We start from the raw sequence: 22,826 nt of genomic DNA on the forward strand, positions 1-22,826 counted from the left end.
GATCAATGATAATGTGCTGAACTAGGAACGCTTAAACGAGCAAGGCCTAACTGCTGAGACTGAGTAGTTTCCTAATTTCCTCCTATGCTGTCCTCTACCACCCTCCTCCTCTAGGCTCATTACTGGGGTTCCTCGGGACCTAAAGGACATCTGGATCAGCTAAGCTAGCTTTTTCTTTAAAATATAATAGTGAACTTGATTCTGAAAATTTCCTAAACATTAACGTCATCAGTCATCTGCAGGGTCTTTTAATTAACTCCTCAATGTCCACAGCCAATGCAGATATTACATCACACTTCACTTTGACCATTTGCTGCTGCTAAAAAACAATGGGATGCACAGAGCTAATAACACACACCAAACAGAATTATTATGCGAATACTTTATTATCAATGTGTGAATGGTGTTAGCTTTTTGTCTGGATATTAATAGTATATGAAAACTATACACCAAATCCAGGCCCACCCTAATTTTGCTGTATAATTTCTCAAGTTGGTATTGAAAGATCCTTATTATATATATATATATATATATATATATATATATATATATATATATATATATATATACATATATATACATATATATATATATATATATATATATATATATAAGCCAAAGTGCATTTTCCGTTATTTTTCCTCTCCATATACACATTGCACCATACATAAATAATTACATTGTAAAAATGACTCCGTATTTACAAGTATAATATATATTTTATATAATATATAAAACTTTATATTAAATCTAGGTAGATGATATTTGGGATATTTTATGGGGTCCATTTGTGTTATCTATGGTTGTTGAGGAGAATCTCCAGCCAGCAGGGGCAGGAGGTGATGAACTGTCTTGAATAACAGGGGCCCCAGCCCTTAGCAAAGCTGATGCGCACACTGTTGGGGTCATAGGGTCCATCCAGGAAGTCAGCCTCTGTGGTGTGCCTCAGGAGGCATGAGCGCTCATAGTCAAACACCTTGATAGAGTATCCTGGCATCACCTTACGCACAACCAGAGTTCTGCTGTTAGGCACATCCAGCGTTGGCGAGTTGACAAATATAGGGTGTTCGCTCCGGTTGTACGCCCAAACGCCATCCGGTTCTTTGCTGAGGAGAATCCCGTAGCCAATCTTTCCACGTGTGCGCTGAACGGTGCTGCTACGGTGATCCAGATTGAGCTGGCCCAGGCAGAATCCTGTGCCCTGAGGTAGATCATAGAAGATGCTGACAGAGTGCTCATACACTGTGTAGAGGCGACCCACACGGGTGCGGTGCTCCCAGTATGCCACATTACACCAGTGGATCTGCTTAGGGGCATCAGGTGACATGCTGGCATCTAGAAGAGACAGAGAAACAGCCATTAAATAAAACATAAACAAAAGTAAGCAGGGCTGGTAAAAAGGAAGGGTTGAGTTTTAAGGGATTAACTATGTCTTTTTATTGTTCAGAGCAGATGGCCATCCTATAAATACTAAAGGAGGCACTGTATTGAAATTTAAGCCTTGTATAAATACCACTGCATGCTCATCTGTCCAACACACACACACGCACACACACACACACAACTATACATATCCTGAGGGTGTAGTGAGGTCAATCCATCTAAAGACCTGCATTTCCTCTTTCTGTCTCAAGGGGGCACTGTAATGATTAAACAATGACCACCCATCAGAGCCGTTCACTGCTGCTCACTCATGCACATTAAAAACAGATCATGTTTACAAAAAAGAAATTAAAATTACACTCAGTGCTCCCACTGAACACTGAAACCAAACACTTTGTGGGTATAGCATGTAGGGGCTGGACTGAAAACTTAATTACAACTTTTTGAAAATTCTATTTTCAGCACATGCACATTTTTCATCAGTTCTTTTCTACCAGTGGAACAAAGCTGGCATCTTGTTTCCAAACATTTCTGCCCTGTAAATCAGCTTCTTAATTCCGTTTTCATGCCTGCAGTCTGTGAACTCTTCTCAGTGACAGCCCTCAGCACTCCAAAGTGAGTTACTACTCCCTAGGTACACTTCGATCTTCACCATACTGAAGACACACACACACACACACACACACACACACACACACACACACACACACACGCACACACACACATACAAACACACACACACAGTTGACTGTTCTCAGAAGCTCTTTCAGTCCACACTGCATAGATGTCCTACATTTGTGTTACACATAAACTCTGTGGTGAGAGGATAGAGGCTGGTGGATGAGGAAGAAAAAAAATTAAAAGCTCCATGATCTTACATCCGTCTCCTCACCCTGTACTTTTGGAGACTGAGGGAGCCCCTTTCTCCTCTTCCCTCGTCTTCCTCACATTCCACAGGAGTGGGGGTGACAGGACAAGGCTAGGCAGGGGGTCCTGCCCCCCCCATCTCCATCCAGCTCTTCCCCCTGCTGTGGGCCCAGGGACGGCATTCAGCTCCCTGACAACTTAGCACAAGCCCGTGACCCGCTGACCCCCCAGCCTTCATGCTATCAGCTCCCATTAACTCACACACAGAGTGATGCCATTATTTTGCTTCAGAGAGTCTATTGGCACAGAGAATTTAAAGCCTGGGCCTGTGGCCCCATTCCTTTCAGTCTCTCTGCTCTCAGGGCTTAATGACCGCCCGCCCCATTAACAAACGCCTTTAAGGTGGAGCATCATGGATCCACACACCAACAAAATGCCTTGCTCACCCTCCCACCCAACTAAACCTTTCTGCTGAGTGACCCACACTAGTAAAGTTTATACAAAGATTAGCAAAAACGTTGACCAGACTTGCACAGACAACGCGCCTGCTGGTTCAAGGCACTGTTAAGGAGGGGGAGGAAAGAATGACTGAGTGAGTTGGGATGTGTGGTGGTGGGGGAAGCTGCAGACAGGCTCTCTGTGTGTTTGCGCACACACTGATGGCTGAAATGACCCCCTCTCTACAGGGGCCCCAACATGCATGTGCCATTAGTGAATTCCACACTCCAGCTCCTCCAATCTGAGCTCAGTTTTTACTGCAGATCGGCTCAGCCACACAAAGGACTCAGCCCCAACTCGTTTATGGCCCTCTATTGTCTCAAATCAAATGGAGCCCACACATAAAGGTAAACTCACTTTGAAACTGCACACAGAAACACAAAAGACCAAACGTCTTATCCATTCTGAGTGAAAAGAATAAAGGGAAAAGCAATTTGGTCAACTGTATCTAGTTTTCACACATAGCCTAAAACAAAGATAGGCGGTAAGACAGCAAGGACCAGGAAGAGGAATAACCAGGACAAAGGTTAGAAATGTAATTTATGTTAAGCTTAATGGAAGACAATGACCACATCGAGAGCCAGGCCTTTTCCTGTTGCTCTGTTGTGTTTAGTGTCTACGTGTGCTCTCGTTGACATGGGTCTGTTTGGTCTTGTATGAAAATCAACCAGCATGTTTGTTATTTTTCCTGACTTTGTGCATTTTGACTTGGTAGGGGTGATGAATCAATGGCTCTGCGGACATATCTACATTTAACAGACTAAATTTAAAAAAGCAGCTCTAGAGCAATCATGCATCCTCTGAAGGTGCTTCACCTCATTTTACTCAGTAGCTCACATTACTACCACCATCAGGTTTGCCATTATCATGACCTTTTTTCTACAAAGTAGTGCAGTCTCATACACCAAGGCACTGTGTTCAGAAGTGCAGGCTTCGGAGCCATGTCTGGATCCTCTGAAAATCTAATCTAATTCAAGTGGGTAAAAGGCTTTAATTAGTAGTATTGGACCACAAAGTGAAGCACAAATTGGCCAGAGCAAAGCTCGGAGCAAACCTTAAAGTTCAGACATGAAACAGTGCAGTGAAGGCGTGCCTTCCTCACTCTGACCACAACATGGACACCCACCTCTCTTGACTCCATGTCAGACTTAAAGAGGGTCTGCTCAGGGCGGAGCAATGATGGCTGGGAGCAATTACTGGTGCTCTGCATCCATTTAACCCTGCCACCTTTTAACAGCTCCGTTTACCCATTAGAATAGTAGCGCATGTTATTATTGTTATTTTATTCTCAAAAGCCTCTCCTCTTAGTGTCAGTCTCACAGGCAGCTGACTCAATATGGATGCTACACTTCCTGTTCATGTGACCAGAGGCAATGATCTGAACTTAAGGGGGAGTTAATCAATCTGAATACCTTATGTAACCAAACTTGCTGTGCAAAAGATATAGAAATCTGCAGCTGGGATTTGATACATTAGGTAGAAGGTAAACAGGAAAAGCATGGCTTAAAGTAGCTAGTAGTGGTGTGCCAATATGAAAAGGCCATGCTCTGTCAAGCCAAAAAACAAGTACACTCATTCATTTCAGCGAGTAGAAAAAAAAATTGTGAACACCTGCATCAGCATCATAAAATCACATGAAAAACAAAGATTTAACAAACACTGAAATTTTGGAGTGCAAAGTCTAATTACAACAACATGCTAGCTACATGGATACAATTAGAACTTGTTGATTTTTCTCTTTCCTCATCACCTAATTGGAACAACTTTGGGTATCAAAAACAGGACATCAGATCTGTCAACAAACACAGATTGAACTTTGTTGAGCAGCAAAAACAGAGTAAAATATACACGCTTAATGTAAGTTATTATTTTTTGAGAAACATGAAAGAACGTGAAGACATGCAATAGTAAAAGAAGATAAACCGAAGCATAAAATTCTTGAGTTACAAGTAGAAGCTTGGAATGAAAATGCAACTGATGTCAATGATCAAAAGTATCAATAACAAAATATACCTACAAATACAAATGATTTGACATATGATTTCACAGAGAATATCTACATTATCTCACAGAAGTGAGTACACCATCGCATTTTTGCAAATATTTCATTATATCTGTTCATGGGACAACACTATAGAAATGAAACTTTGATATACAGGACACCAAACTATAAAAACTAAACTTTGATATTTTGTATGTCAAAGTTTAATTTCTATAGTGTTGTCCCATGAAAAGGTATAATAAATATTAGCAAAAATGTGAAGGGTGTACCCAATCCGTTTGAATGTCTTTTACAGCTTCAAATGTGACCAAAAAAAGAAGATCGCTGCAATGAGTTTTAGTACTTGAGGGGGAAGATGGATAATAACTGTTTAGAACACAAAAATGAGGGCTTAAAAGTGTCAGTGGCAATCCTTGATGATCATCCAGTAATGCTATAAAAGACATGAAAGCATGAAAAGCGGGGTTGCAGAAAAGAGCTGCCCCGGGGTAAACACAGCTCCGCAGCCTTGGAGTGAGATGAATGGGAGGCCGAGTGTCAGGGACAGGCAGACAAACAACAGCTTCCCCTCTGTGCTAACATCTCCCCACCGAGCTCCAGGGCCACCCCTATTACATTTCATCTTTCCTAATCCAGAGCTGGAAGAAGAGATGCACCCATTCCTTTAAAACTTCACTGAAGAGAGAGAGGGAGAGAAAATGTTGTTAGTCTTTTTACATGGAGCAGTTGACAAGAGGAGAGCAGCAGTCTCTCATCCTGTGCCAGGGATTAGAGTCTCCTCCAGCTATTAGACTCTACCAACTCAGTGAGAGGCTCTAGGCTTGGGGGTTGGCAGTGAGGTAGGGAGTTTGAGAACGATGTGCATGTGTAAAATATACTCATGTGGGTGTGAAAAGATTTCTTCATCCCTGGACTTGTTTTTCCATCCCTGCCCCCTCACACTCAACTCTACAACTTGTTGGATATAACTTTCTTTTCACCTTAACTAAGCATGAGGAGCTGAAGAAAAGCCTCAATCCTGTTCAGAGGATGGTATAGATTTAACTCAGAAGACAATGGCTCCCACACGCTGACTGTAACCCCTGAGCAGGCCACATTTAGGCTGGCGTCTGGACTATCACTGCCATCAAAGTCGACTTTATCAGACATGCTAACTGGAGCTGCTGTTACATGTCTATGGATTTTTCTCCCTGAGGTCTGGCCTTTCTCTTCTGAGAAAGAGCAAGAGATACAGAGACAGAGATACAGGCTAGGAGAAAACTCTGTGGGAGCCCAAGAAACTGAATCCATTCACCAAGGCTTTCTGATCACAATGGGAATGCTTTACATTGTCGGCCACTTCCTCCTCACTTTCCCTCTGTTTCTGTTTTGGGATGACCCCATGAGGGAGGAAAAGTGCTGTGCCCTAGATAGCAGATAACTAACAGAATCCATAAATTAAATCAATAAACAACAGAGGGTGTAAAAAGCACAGGAAGCTAAGGAAGCTAATATGGCGGAGCAGTCTGGGCGCATGAGTGAGGCTCTTGGTTTTAAGGAGAAGGCTATGTTTTTTTTATTTCAGTGAAGAAAATGTGCTCCTTATTTCCTCCTACGTTCCTCCAAAGCTCTGCAGTGTGTCAGAGACATAGAGCACAAGTGATAGTGGAGATCCAAGTGAGGCCTTCAAGAGTCTTTCAGGGCATGTAAAAGTTCTGTGAAAACTGTGTGGGTTATTTGTGAGTTTGTCATATCTACAGGCAGCCTCAAAAGCCAGGGGAGACTAATTGAGCATCGAATGCAAAACACTCAGTGAAAATCTTCCTGGGTAACTGTGCGCTTTCACCCCCTCATATAACCTATTTTTTTAGTGTATTTTGTGTGTATAAGTGTGTCTGTTTGCTAGTGTGTGAAGAAGGTTTGAGCCAAGTAGGCTGGAGCGTTTTTGGGTAGAGGAGACCCTGCACATTCCTGAACCCCTCCCCCTGCTGTGCCTCCTAACTTCCTACTCGTGTTGGGACTGAAGGGGGCGGGGGTGCAGCAAGTACGGTGCTTCATGTCTTGTCCATTTTTAACTTTTATCTGGTCAAAAAGCACAAGATACCAGTTTTGGCTGTAAAACGTACACATAAACTTTAAGCTTATTGGATCAGTTTTATTTTTCCTCATAGCAGATGTGATTTTCTTGGAGGAAAAGCAAGAACTGCTGCTTAAGAAAGGAACTGACTTTAGCTAGCCAATACGCACAGGCTGCACTGAAGGTTTGGTTTCAAATGAACAATAACAAGGAACTCTATTATTACGAGTTATATTAGTCTGACTAATTTAAGGCGAAAGGTAGGTATTTGGTTTCCACTGAGCTGGGAGGTGGTGCAGCTATGATGGACAGAGTTGCAGTTCAAACAATGGTTTTCTATTGATTGGCCCAGTAGATCAGAGTCTGTGAGAAGAATGTGTTCTGTCAGGATAATGTGGCACCAGAGTTTCTGTTTCAATCACAACACTTGCTTGACTGTAACCCACACTGCTCCACCGCGGGCACCCAGACACCAGCTCCCCAAACAAAGACAACTGTTTCCCCCCTTCTTCGACAAGTCAGCCTGTTTGCAACAAGCAAGACATTCATTAAAAATGCAGGAGTGAACATTTCCAATAATTCACAAAGTCCTTCCCTGTCAACATCTGCTAAAAATCTTGAAGCTAAAGGGAATGGCAGGATTTCATTAAGTAAATTATGTGTTGGCAGTCACAGACAGGGGAAGAGAGGGAAGCTACAGCCAGACCTCTAATCTAAACCGTACCCTGAAATGCGACAGCCTGACTGCACGTACTGAGCCACATCGCCAAGACTTTAGAAATGCACACAAATAACAGATAAGCAAAGCACAGATGACAAAAATGGATATAATTTCCCCTGGGGAACGCAATCAATGAGAGTTTTAACATAAACATGTTTACAACTTGTAACAACTGCTACTTGCAAAAACCTGATCGTAGAACACAATTTTCTTTCTGAAGTTGTATTTGAACACAAGTTTTAAAGTCAGATTTGAAAGGTTTTATCTGTCAGGAACAGGATCAAAGGCACCAAACTATGTCTATCTTACTTGGCCCCATGTTAGGACAAGGGAATGGAATGAAGTTAAGTTCCAGGAGATCACGTTTAAGATAAGGAAAGGGCCAAAAGAAATCAAATCCTTGGATCTCAACATACACGTGTAAAAAACTTAACCATGCCTTGACACACTGGGAGTTTATTGTTTACCAATCAACAGTAAGCTTCTATCCTTTCATCTAGCTGTAAAAGGCGAGCGTAGAGATGTCGAATGACATGGGCTTCTACAGTTGATCCATACACAGCAATCTGCAGGCTCAAAGAATGCACTGGCTATTCAGAGTTTTAAAAATACTGACAGCCATAGGTTCAGGCACAACTGTCAACGCTCCTCTAGGGAGGAAGGGAAAAAATCTTAAGTCTATTTTTGCCAACAATCAGACCACAGGCCTAAATCATAGCTGACCTAAATCATAGCTAGCCAAGGCCACTGGATTCATAATTGTGGATGAAACGCTTAGAAAATAAAAACTGCATCTCCTTCATTTGTCAATGCCAGGCGAAGCAATGTTAACACATTTACAGAGACCAGCTCAAATGGAGCATTGTTCTGTCTCTCAGCTTTGAGGGGAGGCACATGAAAATGCTAAACTAACACTTGGACATTCCATACATATTTAATGGCATTGCATGCTCTTTATTTGTTGCTGTAACCCTGTGCCCTGAGCTAAATGAATGGCTCTTTTGGTGGAGGAGGGTGCTGCTCTGTGGTGTGAGGGGAGTGAAGATGGCAACAGAAGCCCGCCCTGAACACACACCAAGATTAGCCAACTCAGGTTGTTTGCTGAGATAGAATATAGGGCACAAATTATAGCACACCTGAGCACACCTCCTGTTATTTCTACCAAATGCACTTTCTTTCTGTGTGGCAAGCCTGAAAATGAAACACAGCCCACCTTTTTTTTTAACTGGGCACAGTATTTCTGTAAATCAAATGACAAGTACAGCACTGTGAGGTAGGACTCACAGTCATGTATGAGGAATTATCTCTATCTGTGAGCCCTTCAGAAGTTAGTAAAACACCCAGCAGCACTGGCACCACACTGGCTTGCCAAGTGGAGATAGATAAATACTAAACTCAGCAGGCCAGTTTCTGTTGACATGTTAGGGGTTTTAGGCCTCTCCAAGGACTGCTTTAGATTAGCATGGCTTTCATTCTGCACATAGAGGTCACATTACCTCACCAGATCCAGGACCCGTCTTAATAGATTTGACTACAAAACGAATCAACATAAAAAAAAAAGAAAAAACGAAAAAACTGATCCTGCTCAATCTCTGAGACAACAACAAAAAAAAGTAAAAAATAAACAATCAAATGAAAAAAACATAAGAAGGCTATATTTGAAAAAAAAAACTTCATATAAATCTAAGGCTAAATATTAGCTTTGAGCATGTTCTGTAGCCCTCCTATCTCAAAACATTGGAAATTGTAAGATATTAATGTAATAGGAAGAAAATATAATTTCCCACAGAAGATAAATAACATGCACTGCAATCATATTGACAACAAATATTCAACAGTCCTCCATTAAAAGTAAAAAACAATGCTAACAAGTCCTTTGAGGATCCTCTGTGTCCCAACTCAAGCCAGAATAACTTGTAGCAGATTTGTGACACACAACAGTCTAACAATGCTGAGAAAGGGAAAATTAAAAATGGCCTTATCGCTCTTATCAATGGCTCTTTTTTTCTATGTGTATGTGTATTACGTAAGGGGAAACGGAAGTCAGCCTCCCAGGACAGGAACGGATACTTGAGACGAGGACTGTGGGTACGAGCCCTACGCCACCACAGAGAGAATAGAACACAAGACCCTTCAGGATGTGCAGTTTCAACCCTCTGCCCCCAGTTTAGAGTGGACTCTGCAAACTGGACATGACAAACGGGTGAGGAGAGCCCCTTCACATCCCCTGAGATGCTGACCTTCTCTTCAACATTCTTCAGTCTCCCCCCGCTGTCAAAGGGGCAATTCACTGCCCTTGCGCTGCTACAAAACCCAGGCAGCTTTTTAAAACAGGATGTTTGTCTGAGGCCTCCTTCCCCTCAAATAAACAATCCGCAAAACCTGATTTCGGGAGGCAGAGTGGAAGCACTCGAGTCACATTATTTCCACATCCCATATCCTGGAGCATTCGGGCTCCTGAGGGAGTGTGGGCGGCCAGGCGCTGGGAAGACTGGGCTGCGGTAGAAACCTGAGGCCGTACGCCAGGTTTCAGGGGGAGATGAGTTTCGGGCTATATCACTCAAAGGTCTGTAGGATGGAGGAAGGGGCTCAAAGGAGGTGAGGAGGGAGGTGTGCGTGGCTGACATAATGATGTAGCTGCAATAAACCGAGGCTCTGTCTGTGCATTGCATTGTCAGGGTACTTTTTGATTTATGCACTGCTGGAATTACAGACTGTGTACACTCAATATTCTGACAGAGCTGAAGGCTGAAAGTTATTTGTATTATTTGGATGAAAATGCCAACAATATGCCACTCAGGATTATACTTGAGCTCAGAAAAGAAAAAAGAAAATAACATCAATAAAATATTGAGGATGATCTAATATGAAGAATATAACATTTCACATAAAATAGGAGGTGCAATATATTCCATATCTTTTTACATTTGATGTGGAGAGTGGATAGGCTATTCAGTTAGATCGTAGTTTACGAGGAATCACAAGCTTTCAAAGTCAGATCAACAAGTGTGGGTCCAGTCTAATCTGCTTTAATAAAGAGAAGCATTACATGCTTTAATTGGACTGTCTAATTATTCCATGCATGTCTATTGTGTCTGACAGACACAGGGAATGGTTAGATGCTTAGTGATCACCTCTTCCTGACACAGACAGGCAAGTGTGATTAGTATTGACTGCACAACTTAATTTGCTTAACTCCAGCGTGTAAATGCATGCATCTCGATTTATATGAACACTGAGGATGAAAAATAGTCTCAAAGACTATAAACAAAAGCATTAAAGATGCTTATTCGCAGTCTCAGCCCCTGTGCAGTGTAGTACACCGTAAATTCTCAGAGCAATTTATTGTGTGACTCATCTGAAGCCCTTCCCATTTATCTACTGACTGTCACTTTCTGCCTGGAAGAATTAGTCAATACCTGAGTGGACCTGACACAGAGACCGCCTGCAGACGAGACATCCAGAGAAACAACGGTTTTCCACTGAAATCATGCAGCAACAGTAAAGCAATGCTTCACTACTGTGAGAGAACCCCATCTAGTTGCCGATGCCCTCTTTCCTCCAGTAAGTGCAACAGCACTGTGTTTTATCCATGTGTACAGACTTTAAATCTTTCCACTTCTCCTTTCCAACTTCCCATCATTCACAGGAAGGGGAAGTAAGGAGGAAAATGAAAAAAAAAAACAAAAAAACAGTGAGTCATATAACCCTGAATGTCCTTTGGTCACTTGACCCAACAAATCTGAGGGAGCCCATCCATTCACACCTGTGATCTCAGCTCACACCAGCATGATCGTGTACACAAAGTGTTACACTGACAAATTCCACTGGGTTGATTGAGGACACAGCCTCTAGTGGCTGATAAATGTAAGCTGACTGCAGCTATGGTGTCACAACTAGGGGGAAGTTCAGCATCACTGCACATGAATATTGGAAAGCTGGTAGCCACTACATGGAGAGTTGCTTACCTTGACAACACATATGACTGAACACTTTATGTAACAGTGCAAAACATCTCAGCTTGCATCCTTTTAGTCACTGTGACAGCTGGACAGCAGCAGTGACAATCATAAGGAGACCCTGATGTCAGGGACAATGTAACTGACATTGAGCCAGTGTGTAGAAACACCCCCTCAGACAGTCATACAGGAAGCAATGAGACTTGCTTCAAAGAGCTTCATTCTGATGTCTGCAAGTCATGGCCCGGGCTGTGAGGAAAGGGCCGTGCAGGCAGACTGGGAGGGTGGCACCCGCAAAACCACATTCCCTCACACACTACAGTATACTATATCTAGGGTACAGAGCTGAAAGCTGGGCCCACTCATGATATCAAGTGACATCAGAGAGAGCCTGGTGGGGTTAACATTGTGACACAGCCACGCTTTAAATAAATCACTGGAAATTATCCAAATGTCTGTGACCCTACAGGATCTGGGAATGATTAATATTACACAAGACAAACAGTAGTGTGCATATGAGGAAGCTTTTAAAGAATGCCCAACTAAGAAACTTTTGGCTTGTTCAATAACTGGGATCAAATAAATATATCTACACTACAACCAGCTGACATCACCTTCAAATAGTATACTAATTCAATGGCAGATTGCATATTAACAAAGTACTCAGAAGCTTATATTTAAATTCCACTGAATATAGTGTGAAAAGTAGTAGAGCAAGCTCATCTAGCACACCAACCAGTTTTGATCTGTTTTGTTGCCGTTGTGTGATGCAGAAGAATGCTCAGTGGGTATTTCTGTAGCCTAGGGCTGCAAACTGTGGTTGATTATTTGACTACACCCCACCCAGGTAATGCCCCCCAGACTTGCTTTTAAGAGGTTTACTTGTACATGCATGATGGGTGGAGTCTGGATCCCATACAACTCTGGTTACACACAGACACTCTCTACCTAAGCAGAAAGGGGATTCGTGGAAAGTCATCTTCAGGTCAGCAGCATGTTCGACATGGGATAATGTGACAATATGCGTGACAGACCTTTATGTTAAAGTTGAACTACACTGTATGACTAAGTTTAATTACAGAATATTCTTTGCTTGATTATATACAGTATAATACTAACAAATGCTGACGTGTACTTAACTCATATTCATTCTCTTAGTTCTAAACCAAAAACCACCATGCAGTCCAAATCTAACATCAGAGAGAAACTGGCAACACAAATGAGGTCAGAGTATGAAAAACACCCCTTGGAGCATTGGTAATTCTCCTTTTCAAGTCCAAAGGCAGAGCGATCTGGCCCAGGGTGTACAAACAGCAGTATAGTTGGAAGAAACCAAAGCCATGTCTAGATCCTGCCTCACCAGAGTCTCTGAGGAATTGTGGTGCGCGCTCTGACAAGCCCCTCATTTGTTGACTCAGGGAGTGTCGCCGGGCCATGCTGAGGTGGTGACAGCCTGTGTGTACTGGGGAGGAGGGGGCCTTTGCTGACTGAATACTTTGCTGCCAGGTAGCCATTTCAACTTCTCAGTATCCAGATCTCTGAGCCATGGCAGACCCTTTTAACAGGAAATACGGTCCCTGCATGTCCTAAAGTACGGGCTCTGAGTCCCAATCCACATGATACTGTGCATGCTGAATGCAACTCCAGCATGTAGGTGGAGCCATGCTCACTAAATACCATGAGAAACACATGCTTCATCTCAAATCAGAGGACAGGAGAGTTTTCATTTGCCTCTGTGGTGTGGACCCATTCATAGGAACAACTCCATTTCTGTGCACCCGCCCCTCTCTGTAGCCCACTCTCAGCCAGGATAGATAGAGTTGTGCATGTGAGTGTCTACACACATGCGTATGAGAACTATGCATGCGAGTGTGTGTGTCTGTTTCTGAGCAAGCGGGGATCTTATTACAGTTTGATCCCACTCAAATATTTCTGAAAAAAAAAAAAAAAAAAAAACAGAAGAGGGGAGACCATTTCTAAAGCCAATGCACACGCCCCATTGAACCTCTGCACTGCTCACAATGAAACCTTTATCTTTCAAGCTTGGACGGTTAGTAATGCTTCTTAACACAAAAGAAAAAGGTACTGCTTAAAATTATTTCCACTCAACTTCTACACAGAGAGCAGTACCAAATTTATTAGCTTCTGTTTTTTCATGCAATACTTCATTTGACCATTTCAAAGCAATTAAACAGGACAGAATGCAACATTCAAAGCTCTGTGATTTATTACAGTAAGCATGCTGTGACTCATAGGTGGAGTCACTCAGATTTAAAGCTATGTACTTGGTCATGTAAATATCAACTGTGCCAAAGCATGAGCAACTGTATGCAAACACATCAGCATGGAATACACATTTATCACTTATTTTTACAAATGAAAAGTGACTCTTACTCAAAAAAGCTGTTTTAAGCTCATCTTTGAAATCCAGTAAAAATTATTTCTAAATTATTTTAACCACATGGCTCTCCCCATCGTTAAGATTGCATTAGCAAGAAACAGCACAAATGGTAATGCTACTTATGTGTGCTTACTGGTCAAACATACTTATCCAAGGTCAAGATGTAAACTCATCGTAACTTTACTATCTGATACACATCACATAAAAAACATTCATCCATTTTTATATACTTTGTCCAGCCATGCAGAAAACATTTTACCATTCAAAACTATCTGGTACTTGTAAAACAAATGCCACCTCCTCTTACAATGTTTAAAGTTCTCTACCTCATGTTCTTGTTTAACAAATTACTGCAGTATTTACAGACCGGCTCCTCTGGGTTCATAACCTTACAGTAATCATTAATCTCCAACATCAGTTCAAAACATTTCAGGACTCCTTATTTGGAGGCCAATGACTGCTGTAAAAACACACCCACCTGAAAATTCCCCTGGTGTGATGTTTGGTGAGCTGGCTGCCTCAGTTTCAGTGTATGACAAGGTGGAGTCTGACAGATCTGTGGTGGATAAAACAGAAATTAACTCCTCTACTAACAACGGCAAAGGTTACAGGTCAATCTTCCACAAAACATGGCGGCAACCCCAGTGCTCTTCTATATCCAACATACTACTACTACTACTACTACTACTACTACTACTAATAATAATAATAATAATAATAATAATAATAATAATAATAATTAAAGCCGCAAGCGGCATCCATCGGGTCCGAGCTGCTTGGACCCCGCCACCCGATGTTGCCATGACAACAGGTGGTGTAACGCGTTAAGGACCCAACAAGTATGAATCCTGTCAAGTTTGGTGCAGTTCCCATTTATTCCTGTGGAGATGTAAGCAAACCGTGTTTCATGGCGAGAAGGCATTTTCCGTCGGTTGCCACGGTAACAGGCTTTCTCCTATTAGAAAGATTTTAATAGCGTTTGGTCCCCAACTTTTCAGCAAGCTTCCCACCAAGTGTGGAGTCAGTTGCACGAATCCCCTCAGAGTAGTTTGTTCAAATGGCAATGAAATCCAAGATGGCGGGCACCCCGTTGCCATGGCAACAGGTGTTTGATTGAATACGTTGCTGGACTTGGGGTGTGACAGGTATGAATACTGTCAAGTTTGGTGCAGATCCCATCTATTTCTATGGAGATATGAGCAAACCGTGTTTCATGGCGAGAAGGCTTTTTCCGTCGGTTGCCACGGTTACAGGCTTTTTCCTATTAGAGAGATTTGAATAGCGTTTGGTCCCCAACTTGTCAGGAACGTTCTCACCAAGTTTGGAGTCGGTGGCCTGAATCCCCTCAGACTAGTTCGTTCAAATGGCAGTGAAATCCAAGATGGCGGGCACCCCGTTGCCATGGCAACAGGTGTTCGATTGACCTCTTTGCTGGACTTGGGGTGTCACAGGTATGAGTCCTGTGAACTTTGGTGCAGATCCCGTGTATTTCTATGGAGATATTAGCAAACCGTGTTTCATGGCGAGGTCATTTTCCGTCGGTTGCCACGGTAACACGCTTTCTGCTATTAGAAAGATTTGAATAGCGTTTGGTCCCCAACTTGTCAGGAAGCTTCCCACCAAGTTTGGAGTCGGTCGCACGAATCCCCTCAGACTAGTTCGTTCAAATGGCAGTGAAATCCAAAATGGCGGGCATGTCGTTGCCATGGCAACAGGTGTTCGATTGACTTCATTGCTGGACTTGGGGTGTCACACGTATGAATACTGTCAAGTTTGGTGCAGATCCGATGTATTTCTATGGAGATATGAGCAAACCGTGTTTCATGGCGAGAAGGCGTTTTTGCGTCGGTTGCCACGGTGACACGTTTCCTGCTATTAGAAAGATTTGAATAATTTTTGCTCCCCAACTTGTCAGGAAGGTTCCCACCAAGTTTGGAGTCAGTCGCACGAATCCCCTCAGACTAGTTCTTTCAAATACGATGTGTGTAAAGTGCAAAAAATGGCAAAAAAATGGCCGCACACACCAAGATGGCGGGCGCCACGTTGCCATGGCAACAGGTCTTTGATTGACTTTTTTGGTCGTCTCGGGGTGTTACACATGTGTGCCGAGTTTCGTCTTCCTACGTTGAAGTAGACTTTTGGGACCCCATTCTTTTGGGCATTTTTTTGGTCTCTAGGTGGTGCTGTTGAGCAATTTTTGCATTGAAGTGTATGCGGACCTTTGAATATCGAAATTTGCTCGGGGCTTGATGTGTGTGCAAAATTTCACAACTTTTCATGGGTGTTTAGGGGGTGAAATTTGGCTTTTAGGCGCTTAGAAGGAGAATAAACATTTCAACCACAATAGGGCCTTGCCATACTTTGTATGGCTCGGACCCTAATAATAATGCCACACTGGGCTCCATCCCATAGTGCCCATACTATAACAAAGCAACCTCACTGGCAGGCTTTAACAGGTGACATCCTGGTACATACAACTGCAAACAAAGTTTTTTAACCCACAAGCTGAATGAAATTCTTGACATGCCAATACAAATACATAAAATAAACTGTTTATTTATATATGTATTAAAGTAAACTCTTAGTGAAAGCTCAATACAGTGTATCTGAGTCATTTTGAGAAATAATGACAATAAAAGAGTATATTTACGCAACCTCCAATCATCGATCATTAGATCAAGTATAGTGATTTGCAGGCTTAAATGTATGCTTTGACAAATTTTCATGGTAGCAGTTTATTTCAAATAAATCATGTTCACAGTAACCTGTGAACATGATCGATCCCTACAACGGGATGGACCCACTTCCAGGTTTGACTGGTTGTGGTAGATGGTGTTCTTCTTTGAGTGCAGGGTTTGTCCTTCTTACACCAGACATGCCTCTGATCCATGGGTCTAAACTGTTTCAGTTTAATGTTAACGCTCTATAAAACATACCCTAGAGCTCCATCATCATCATTTTTTGCATTTTAAAGCTCTTTTTGTGAGATGGAGTTCTTTTAACTTTGGAGAAAGCGCCATTTTCCATGTTTGCTACTTAGCTAAAACACTTGCATAGGTGGAATTTCTATTTGTATTACAGCTGAACCAACTAAATGTCTTTTACGTTGTCAAAAATATAAGTGTATTTTAAAACAATTCATTAATCTTACATATTAACACATTAATAAACAGAAAATAATAAAAAAAATAAATAAATAAAAAGAGGCTGACTAGTTGTCGTGGAACTCATTGACCATTCTGTATCTACATTATGTAAATTAACTCACACAAATGCAGTTAACAGAAATTTCCCATCAGACAAAGTTTCATGGGAAAACAGTGACTGTGCAAGGTTGAGTAATTTTGACCACACCTATGCCGCCCACACCGTACTGTCTGAATTGGATCTGGCCAGTATGTTGGCATCACGCAACATCTGGCCCACCTTTCATCTCAACGTTAAAAAAAAGTGCCAGTCACAAAGACAAGTTATGGTCATCAAAACTCTCATTTCTAAATACATTATTTATGCCTGAAAATCTAAAACGGGGCAGACACACTATTCCCCCTACAGCCTCTCTTTGACTTCAACTACTAAAAATCTATTTCACAGGTACTGCTTCCTTGTTACAGTCACCCCTGAGAAGGAAAAACACTACTAGCAAAATCCAAGATTGATAACTAAAGATCACATAGAAAGCATGCTTGAGCTGCCACAGTTTGTCTGTATATTTATCACTTACCCAGTGGCTTGTGGTCTTCATTAGGGGAAAGCCTTGAATATGGGGGTGGAGGTGACTCTGTAACACAGAACAGTAACGTCAATAACCAAGTTAAAGCATTGAGAGCAGTAGACCAGAGTATGTGCTTTCTTTAAGATCTTCAGAAAATGCCAGTTACTTGTAAACATAATCTGAATTAAATCTAAGTCTAAAGATGTCTGACTTCAACAGACTGATATGATGTAATAAAGCAAGCTGACTTATAAAGGTGAAAGCTTCTGACACTGGTGCATATGTTCAGTGATGTGTAACAATAAGATGCCTTGTAGTGTACACACACAAAATGCTGCATATGCATCAAATACTGCTAATTAAATTAAATTCTGTGTTGTCATGGTCAAAGTCTTTCATAAAAGCAGAAAGCAGGGGCAAGCATCCACAACTTAATTCAAGCCACAAGAAAAGACTTTGGTACATAACACGCTTGTGTTCACACTTATAGTTTTGTGTCTGTGCTACAAATTCAAACAGTTTTATTGACAAGCCAGTTAAAAGGCTAGTAAAGCTAACAGCAAACATGTTTCATTTATTGCTGTTATTTTACCACATATTTAACAGAAACAACAGTTAACCATAACCACACTTTAACCCTAACTTTTAGTTAGTATAAGAAGAGTAAATCTGTTTTTTAACACCACTGCATTCAAAGACCTCAACTTTATCTAATAAAAAGAGAAGAACAGAAGAAAATAACTTGCACAAGAGGGAAGGCACAAAGGAAAGAAAACTTTGTGAGCACACTGTGACCTCGCCTACAGGGAAAATGGGAAGGAGAAAAGCATAATAGCAGCGGGTCCTTTAAGAGTGGCGGCAGTAATTGCCAGGATCTGAACTCAGTCACTCAGATACACAGCTAGTCAGTCTGGCGCCAGTAGTATGCAAACTGTATATTATCACCACTCCTTCACCTAAATAGCATGAGGGGACCTCCTCGGGACAAAAGGGCTTTTAAAGTGCAACTTGAAACTGATCTCATTTGAAAAGTATAATGCCTTGCAAACTGAAAGGGAAAAGTTTATCTCCACTTCAAGCTGAGCTCCCTGCCTGACATTACCTTCTGTTTTATTCCTTAAAACTAGAGTAGCTCTCTATTATCAGATCATTTCACAGTTAAGACTTTGAACTGTGCCTTACAAAGGAATAAAGTACATTTAAATCAAAATCAGCTGCATGAAATGGGTGACATTCTTATTGATATTTTACATTCCCATTTACAAACACTGTCAAAACTGCAATTAAGGTCTTGATTCAAAAGCCCCTCTTCCTGAATAGCGTCAAAGAAATACCAGCTCTATCGGGCCACGCATGAGCGCATGTGAGGTATGCCTACTACAAGCCTTAGTCCCAATATGGGGTATGTGCCTCTCTCTCTCTCCTTGCAATCCATCTACGTGGTTTCAGTGGAAAGGAAACTCGCCCAGCGTGGTTTCACATCCACATAAGCAGATGGAACAAATGTCACACCTACTATTAAATGCATTCTATTAATTCCAGTAAACACAACAGGTTATTAGTAGGTTTTTAGATTATATAATCAGTTCTATTGATTTGGACAGTTTGCTATGAGAAAAAGGCCAAAGCTGCATTAGTTCCCCACATTCACTCAATATGAATTATGATATTGTTGGACTTATGACTACAAAATGCTTGTCACAGCCAGTTGGCTCTAGTAAATGTGGATGTTATGGAAAATCCATCTCCTGTGCCAGTGAAGAGATAGAAATACTGATGCTTGCATCTTTACACATGATACCATGCGTTGTCATCGGGTCAGCGAGTTTGAGTGGCCCAGCGTTTAAGGTTTTCCAAATCACACGCCTACCCCTTGCCAAAATTTAATCTAATATAGGTCAGGGAGGCTCTGTCTTAAGAGATCTCACACCAGCTAAATAGACATGGAAGTAAGTTCAAATCTCTGAGTGAGTCTAAACAATCACGCACATGTCATATACTGTAGGCAATAACTCAAAACAGAGGTATGAAGTGAAAACAGCTGCTCTGAAAATCACACTGAAGCCACTGACATGTCAGACCCACTAAAGCAGTCGGGTACTGTATATTATCAGGTAATACACTGAAGTGCTTTATGGACAGCAGTGCAAACAAACACTAGGTCAGCCTGAGCGATGCTCTGGGATGACACAAAGTTCAAATACTTTCTGGGTCTTCAAAAGTGTCAAAGGTGTCAAACTCATCAGGCTGAGCCAATAGTTTGCACATTTTAAGAGTTTCTTTGCAAATATACTGAAGCTTTTAATAAATGTGAGAACAAAATGCCTTGGATCTATGAAAATTTTTATTGTTAATGTTGCAGGGAAGAAGATTTTATTTGTTTCTGTGTATGAAAGTATGACAAACAAAACTAAATACATAACATTACATGGTGGGAAAAGATTTTAGAGCAAATTTCAAGTTTCTGATTTGTAGTGTCATCTCTTTATCCGAAATCCGTATTGCTCGTGTATAACTGTAGGATTAAATGTTTGTTTACTGAGCAGAAGTAAACATTTCGACTGAAACAGCAGCTCAAGAAAAGTGAGTTTGAGAGCCAAGGTAGTGTGGTGGATGGCCTTACCTGGCCCACAGAGCCGGCTGTAGTGATAGGGGTTACAGCATACTGATGGACTGTCAAGGGTCCCAAAGCTCTTACACTCACAGAGCGGTTTGAGCTGGGCCGTGTGCTGGAGGTCAGACCAGCGGTACACTTTACACACAAGCAGCTGTGGGGATGCCACATGTCCGCCAATCCTCAACTCTGTCCTGGAAATCATAACACAGTCGCTCGGCATCCCTCCTCTGGACTCCACTGCCTCCAGTAAGGTATCCAGCGCCTTTTCCTTCAGCCTTTTTAAAAGGGAGTATGTGGCTGATTTCAGTTCCTGCTCTAACACCGTACGTGGCATCGTCTCCTGCGCCTCAGGAGAACTGCTGTCTCCTGGTCCAAGGCTCCTCAGCATGAAGTGACACGATCCTGGATCACTGGTACCCTGAGCCGTCTCTGGACCCCTAAGTTCTGAGTGGTCCCGGTCTTTAAATAAGCAGCACGTCACTGTCCTGCACTCACTGTCCTGTATGGAGCGGGGGCTCCCCTGGACGCATACAGCACCCCCATCTTGGTCCGACGTGACCCCCAAGCCGCTGCTTTCCACGGGGCACACACCCCCTACGTTCCCTACAAGAGACCCGCTCGGGGTCATCGGTCTGAACTCCGTTTTGGGAATTTTCTCTGGGTTGCTGCAGAACAGATCGCCCCTACATCCCTCACTAGTTTTGCCATTTCCATCTTCCCCTTCTTTATCTGGGATCAAACGACTTCTCCAGAGTCGTCGCACAAGACCTGAGCGTTTCGTCCTGAACATACGACAACTTGAATATCTAGAAGGGGTTTTTATTCTTGTACGGGTATACTACAGATACTTCTAAGGTCTTTGCAAAACATCAATGAGGGTGAAATGCCGTGCAAAGCATGCACAGCCAAACGATGAGCACTGGTGGCAAAACCGCAACATTAGACTAAAGGCTATTTTGTTGCATCTATAACAACAAAACCCCGCAAAAAATGCGCTGCAGCATTACGACCGATATGCATGCATTCATCCGATTATACTGTAAATAATCAAGCGGGTGGAACTGTGGCTTTCTTATCCAGGATCACTGCGGAATGGACTGTTTATCTGTTTGTCACGAACGAAAAAAACAAGTAGAATACATGATAACATAACATAATATGCTCAGTAACATAATCCAAGCCAGTAGCCTTTAACCCAAGATGGTCAGCCCGAAACAGTTCTCGACTTTTAACAACCTCAGATCTACTTTCTATACCGGCACGTAGAGCATGAGGTAGTCTACTTCAATGCGATTTAATCCCAAAAAAAATGCACCAGAAGTCAGGATCCTTGCTGTCTTCTCGAGAAGTCAGTGCACTTCTTTCTCGTTAAATCCCAGCAAACATCCATGCGAGCTGAAACTACTCGAAGGGGATCAATCCGGACTGAAAAGCGCTCCTGCGTCTCTGCTCAGATCTAAACCAAACTGCAGCCCAGATCCCTTTCTTTCTCCGTTTCTCGCTCTTTTTCTTTTTCTCCCCCCGTCCTCCTCACGCACACACACAAACGCACACACACACACGCACACACACACGAGGGGCCCCCGAGGAGAGCGGTGGAGCCATTGGCTGACTACCATCATGTGCTAGTCTAGACACTTTGGCGGCTGTGAGCTGCACTGATTGTTGCGCAAACAAGGTTTCAAGTTTCTTAACTCTTAAAGGCGAAACACTCACCTCTCGTTTTTAAGTCAAAGTTACTGAAACTTATTTACATCCACGCTGTATTCAGAATATGTCTGTTGTATAGAGGGAGAAATAGAAGATTAAAAAAAATTTTTTTTACTATTATTTCTTAACATTCCATTTCTTTTCATTTTAAAAAATAATGATTATTTTGTTTAGTTTTAAAAACAGTTTACGAGGGAATGAACACTTGTCAGATCTAATATGCTCTAGGGGGAGTCAGAAGAATGGAAAATAAGCAGATATAAGCCATAAAAAGTGACATACAGTCAGCCATCATCCATCCTGCATTATGCCTATTTATATACACACATGCTAAAACAACATTATAATCAAAGTGACCCTAGCAGTTATATAAGATAAGTGAGTGGAAGTTTGTGCCCTAGATGTAATTTTAACTTAGTGACTTCTTTAAGAATAAAAGTCATAGGTTTCACTGAAAGAAAGAAGTATGGTATTAAAATAGCATTACTGTAGTATTATTATGATGGCACATGTTGTAATAGCTGTAGTTCGTAGGAATGGGAGCATCATAATCATACTAATACATGCTAAATAAAGTGATCATGAATCAAAATTAGTTTTTAAATAGGTTTGCTTTCAGTAATGACACCTGACACAACTTTTAAAATAATGTATTTCAGGTGGGGGCTTATTATGTGTCTGCACCCCACTTTCAAATCAGGTATAACATTCTGGAGAGACAGAAGATGATTTTAGCATGTATTTTCTTATGTTCTGTTACGTTTTGCCCACCAAGCTGCATTTAGGACCAATACCTAATTAAAATGGAGTGGTTGTGCCTTACTGGCTAAAAAAACAAAACAAAAACAAACAAACAAACAAAAAAAAAAAACAGACATCTTTGTAAAGTTTTTGCTG

The 22,826-nt window shown here is 41.8% G+C and overlaps 1 protein-coding gene across 1 annotated transcript; it reads right to left on the reverse strand.

Annotated features, from left to right (window-relative positions):
• Nucleotides 1-367: 367 nt before the first annotated feature.
• On the reverse strand, nucleotides 368-21,732 carry smad6b (SMAD family member 6b). Its single transcript, XM_041996740.1, has 4 exons — nucleotides 20,226-21,732; nucleotides 17,612-17,668; nucleotides 14,366-14,443; nucleotides 368-1,335 (listed from the first exon to the last, which is right to left on the reverse strand). Exons 1-4 carry the CDS (start codon nucleotides 21,007-21,009, stop codon nucleotides 794-796), a joined length of 1,461 nt encoding a protein of 486 aa, XP_041852674.1. The 5' UTR covers nucleotides 21,010-21,732; the 3' UTR covers nucleotides 368-793.
• Nucleotides 21,733-22,826: the final 1,094 nt, after the last annotated feature.

Source organism: Melanotaenia boesemani, chromosome 10, assembly GCF_017639745.1.
Source record: "Melanotaenia boesemani isolate fMelBoe1 chromosome 10, fMelBoe1.pri, whole genome shotgun sequence".
NCBI classification, from domain to species: domain Eukaryota; kingdom Metazoa; phylum Chordata; class Actinopteri; order Atheriniformes; family Melanotaeniidae; genus Melanotaenia; species Melanotaenia boesemani.